Source organism: Alosa alosa, chromosome 7 (genome assembly GCF_017589495.1).
Source record: "Alosa alosa isolate M-15738 ecotype Scorff River chromosome 7, AALO_Geno_1.1, whole genome shotgun sequence".
Classification (NCBI taxonomy): Eukaryota; Metazoa; Chordata; class Actinopteri; order Clupeiformes; family Clupeidae; genus Alosa; species Alosa alosa.
In genome coordinates this window covers 30814535-30817034 of record NC_063195.1, presented here as the reverse complement: position 1 = coordinate 30817034, position 2500 = coordinate 30814535, and the positions used below count along the sequence as shown (strand labels likewise).

The window sequence follows — 2500 nt, the reverse complement described above, 5'->3', positions numbered from 1 at the left end:
TAAGGAAGAATGCACAAAACAGGCACAGAAAATGACAGTGAGTCTGACAATCACCGAGCCAAAAAAACCAAATCAGCAAAACACACACAGACACACACACACACAAAAACAGCCACACTCACGCACACATAAGTCATAACACACAAACGAGAAAGAGGCAAAAACAAACTGAGGGCAGCAAGGTAGTCAACAGAGACCCAAAGAATGCATCCATCTCACCAGAATGGAACTTCCTGAATTAAAATGGAGCTGCGCCAACATGCAGGCTGGAGTTTAGGGGGACGGGTCTGAGGGAGTGTGTGTGTGTGTGTGTACAGTATGTGCATGTGTTTGGAGCACATGTGTGTGTATAAGTGTGCGTGTGTCTGTACAGTATGTGCATGTGTTTGGAGCGTATGTGTGTTTATAAGTGTGTGTGTGTGTGTCTGGAGCCTATGTGTGTGTATAAGTGTGTGTGTAGGGGTGTGTGTGTGTCTGTGTACAGTATATGCATGTGTTTGGACCGTATATGTGTGTGTATAAGTGTGTGTGTGTATAAGTGTGTGTGTGTGTCTGTGTAAAGTATATGCATGTGTTTGGAGTGTGTGTGTGTGTATAAGTGTGTTTGTAGGGGTGTGTGTTTGTGTCTGTGTACAGTATGTGCATGTGTTTGGAGCACATGTGTGTGTATAAGTGTGCGTGTGTAGGAGTGTGTATGTAGGAGTGTGTGTGTGTCTGTACAGTATGTGCATGTGTTTGGAGCATATGTGTGTTTATAAGTGTGTGTGTGTGTGTGTGTGTCTGGAGCGTATGTGTGTGTATAAGTGTGTGTGTAGGGGTGTGTGTGTGTCTGTGTACAGTATATGCATGTGTTTGGACCGTATATGTGTGTGTGTATAAGTGTGTGTGTATAAGTGTGTGTGTGTGTCTGTGTAAAGTATATGCATGTGTTTGGAGTGTGTGTGTGTGTGTGTGTATATATAAGTGTGTTTGTAGGGGTGTGTGTTTGTGTCTGTGTACAGTATATGCATGTGTTTGGAACATATATGTGTGTATAAGTGTGTGTGTAGGGGTGTGTGTGTGTGTCTGTGAACAGCAGGGGTCTCAAACTCAAATGAGCTGGGAGCCAGCTGGGGGGTTCGGCCAACGGCATCTGATTGGAGGGCCACGTCAGTGTTAAAGGATAATACAAAAAAGAACGGCTATTTCTGATAATGCAATGTTTTTTTCAGATTTGGCCTGCGGCCGAAGTTTGAGACCCCTCGTGTACAGTATATGCGTGTGTGTGTGTGTGTGTGGAGGGAGACCTACTTGAGGACCAGGTGGAGGTTGGCGGAGAGGCGTGGGTCGGTGAACTGCGTGGTGCGGTTGTTGTGGTCCACGAAGTAGACGCGGCCCGTGGCGGTGTTGCGAATCTCCCAGCCCGGCGGCAGAGGACCCAGCTCCTCACAGTTCACATTGCTCAGGTCCCTGAGCAGAGCATGCACACACACGCGCACACACACACACACACACACACACACACACACAGTCAACATGCAGGAAAACCATTTATCATCAGCCAAGCAGCTGCAATGTCACATACACACTGAGGTCTATTCAAAGGGGGAGCAGACATGATTGCATGCATGTGAAGATACTGCTCTGCTCCCATTGAGAACTCCTACACACACACACACAGCTATCAACCTTATGTCATTGATAAGTCCTCTCAAAGTTTTACCCACATCAACTTCACACACACACACACACACACACAATGACCTCAGAGCAAGAGCAAAAGCAAAAAAAAAAAAAAAGAAAGAAAAAACACATGGCAATGTCCCTCAACTTTCACAAAGTCTTCGCAAAACAACACAAAACAAATGGGAGCTCTTTGATGCGGTTCGGGCAAACACTGCACTTTCCAAAGCTCTAACCTCACCGAGCATACCCACCTAAGCTTTTACTGCTGCAACGCACAGGCCAAGGAGGGGGCAAGTCTAGAAGATTCCGTAAGCATTCCTGTTTGCTGGCGGCAGACCGAACAACGTCTCTCATTTTTTTTCTTCTTCCTCTAAACAGTTGGGAGTGCTGCGTGCTGGTTTTCTGACTCCGAAATGTCATGGTTTGGCTCAACGCGCACGGGAACACAAGTCATACTTTGGTGGAAAGGGAAAGGCCCTGTCTGAGTGGCGTTCTGAAAATCGGTCATCTGGCGGCGGTGGGGGTGGGGGCAGGGTGTAGTCGAAGACCACAAAGGGCAACGGGCGACACCCAATCGGATGCCTTTACTTCGGAGCGGCTATCCAACAGGCTGCGACGTTGGAAAAAGGCCCGAGGCCTCTAATTGGCTGAGTCACCGCGCTGAGGGCGGGTGTTTTGACCACAGAGGGAGCTGTTTATTTAGCGGCTGCGAAAAATGGGGGTCTCTGAGTCGGTCGGTCGGTTACTCAGTCGTGTAGCTCTGGAGGAATTGACGGCGTCAGGGGATTACCCTGCGCTGACCAGCAGGAACCTGAGGTCAACTGGGGCCTCGTAG

General features: G+C 48.3%; 1 protein-coding gene across 4 annotated transcripts in view; it reads right to left on the bottom strand.

The window, feature by feature from the left end:
- LOC125297217 (E3 ubiquitin-protein ligase SMURF2-like) overlaps positions 1 to 2500 on the bottom strand; it is a 65968-nt gene that overhangs the window by 19879 nt on the left and 43589 nt on the right. For all 4 annotated transcript variants that reach the window (XM_048247415.1, XM_048247417.1, XM_048247416.1 and 1 more), the window contains exon 10: positions 1291 to 1449. In XM_048247415.1, the coding sequence (XP_048103372.1) occupies positions 1291 to 1449 (159 nt within the window). The remainder of the gene's footprint in view (positions 1 to 1290; positions 1450 to 2500) is intronic.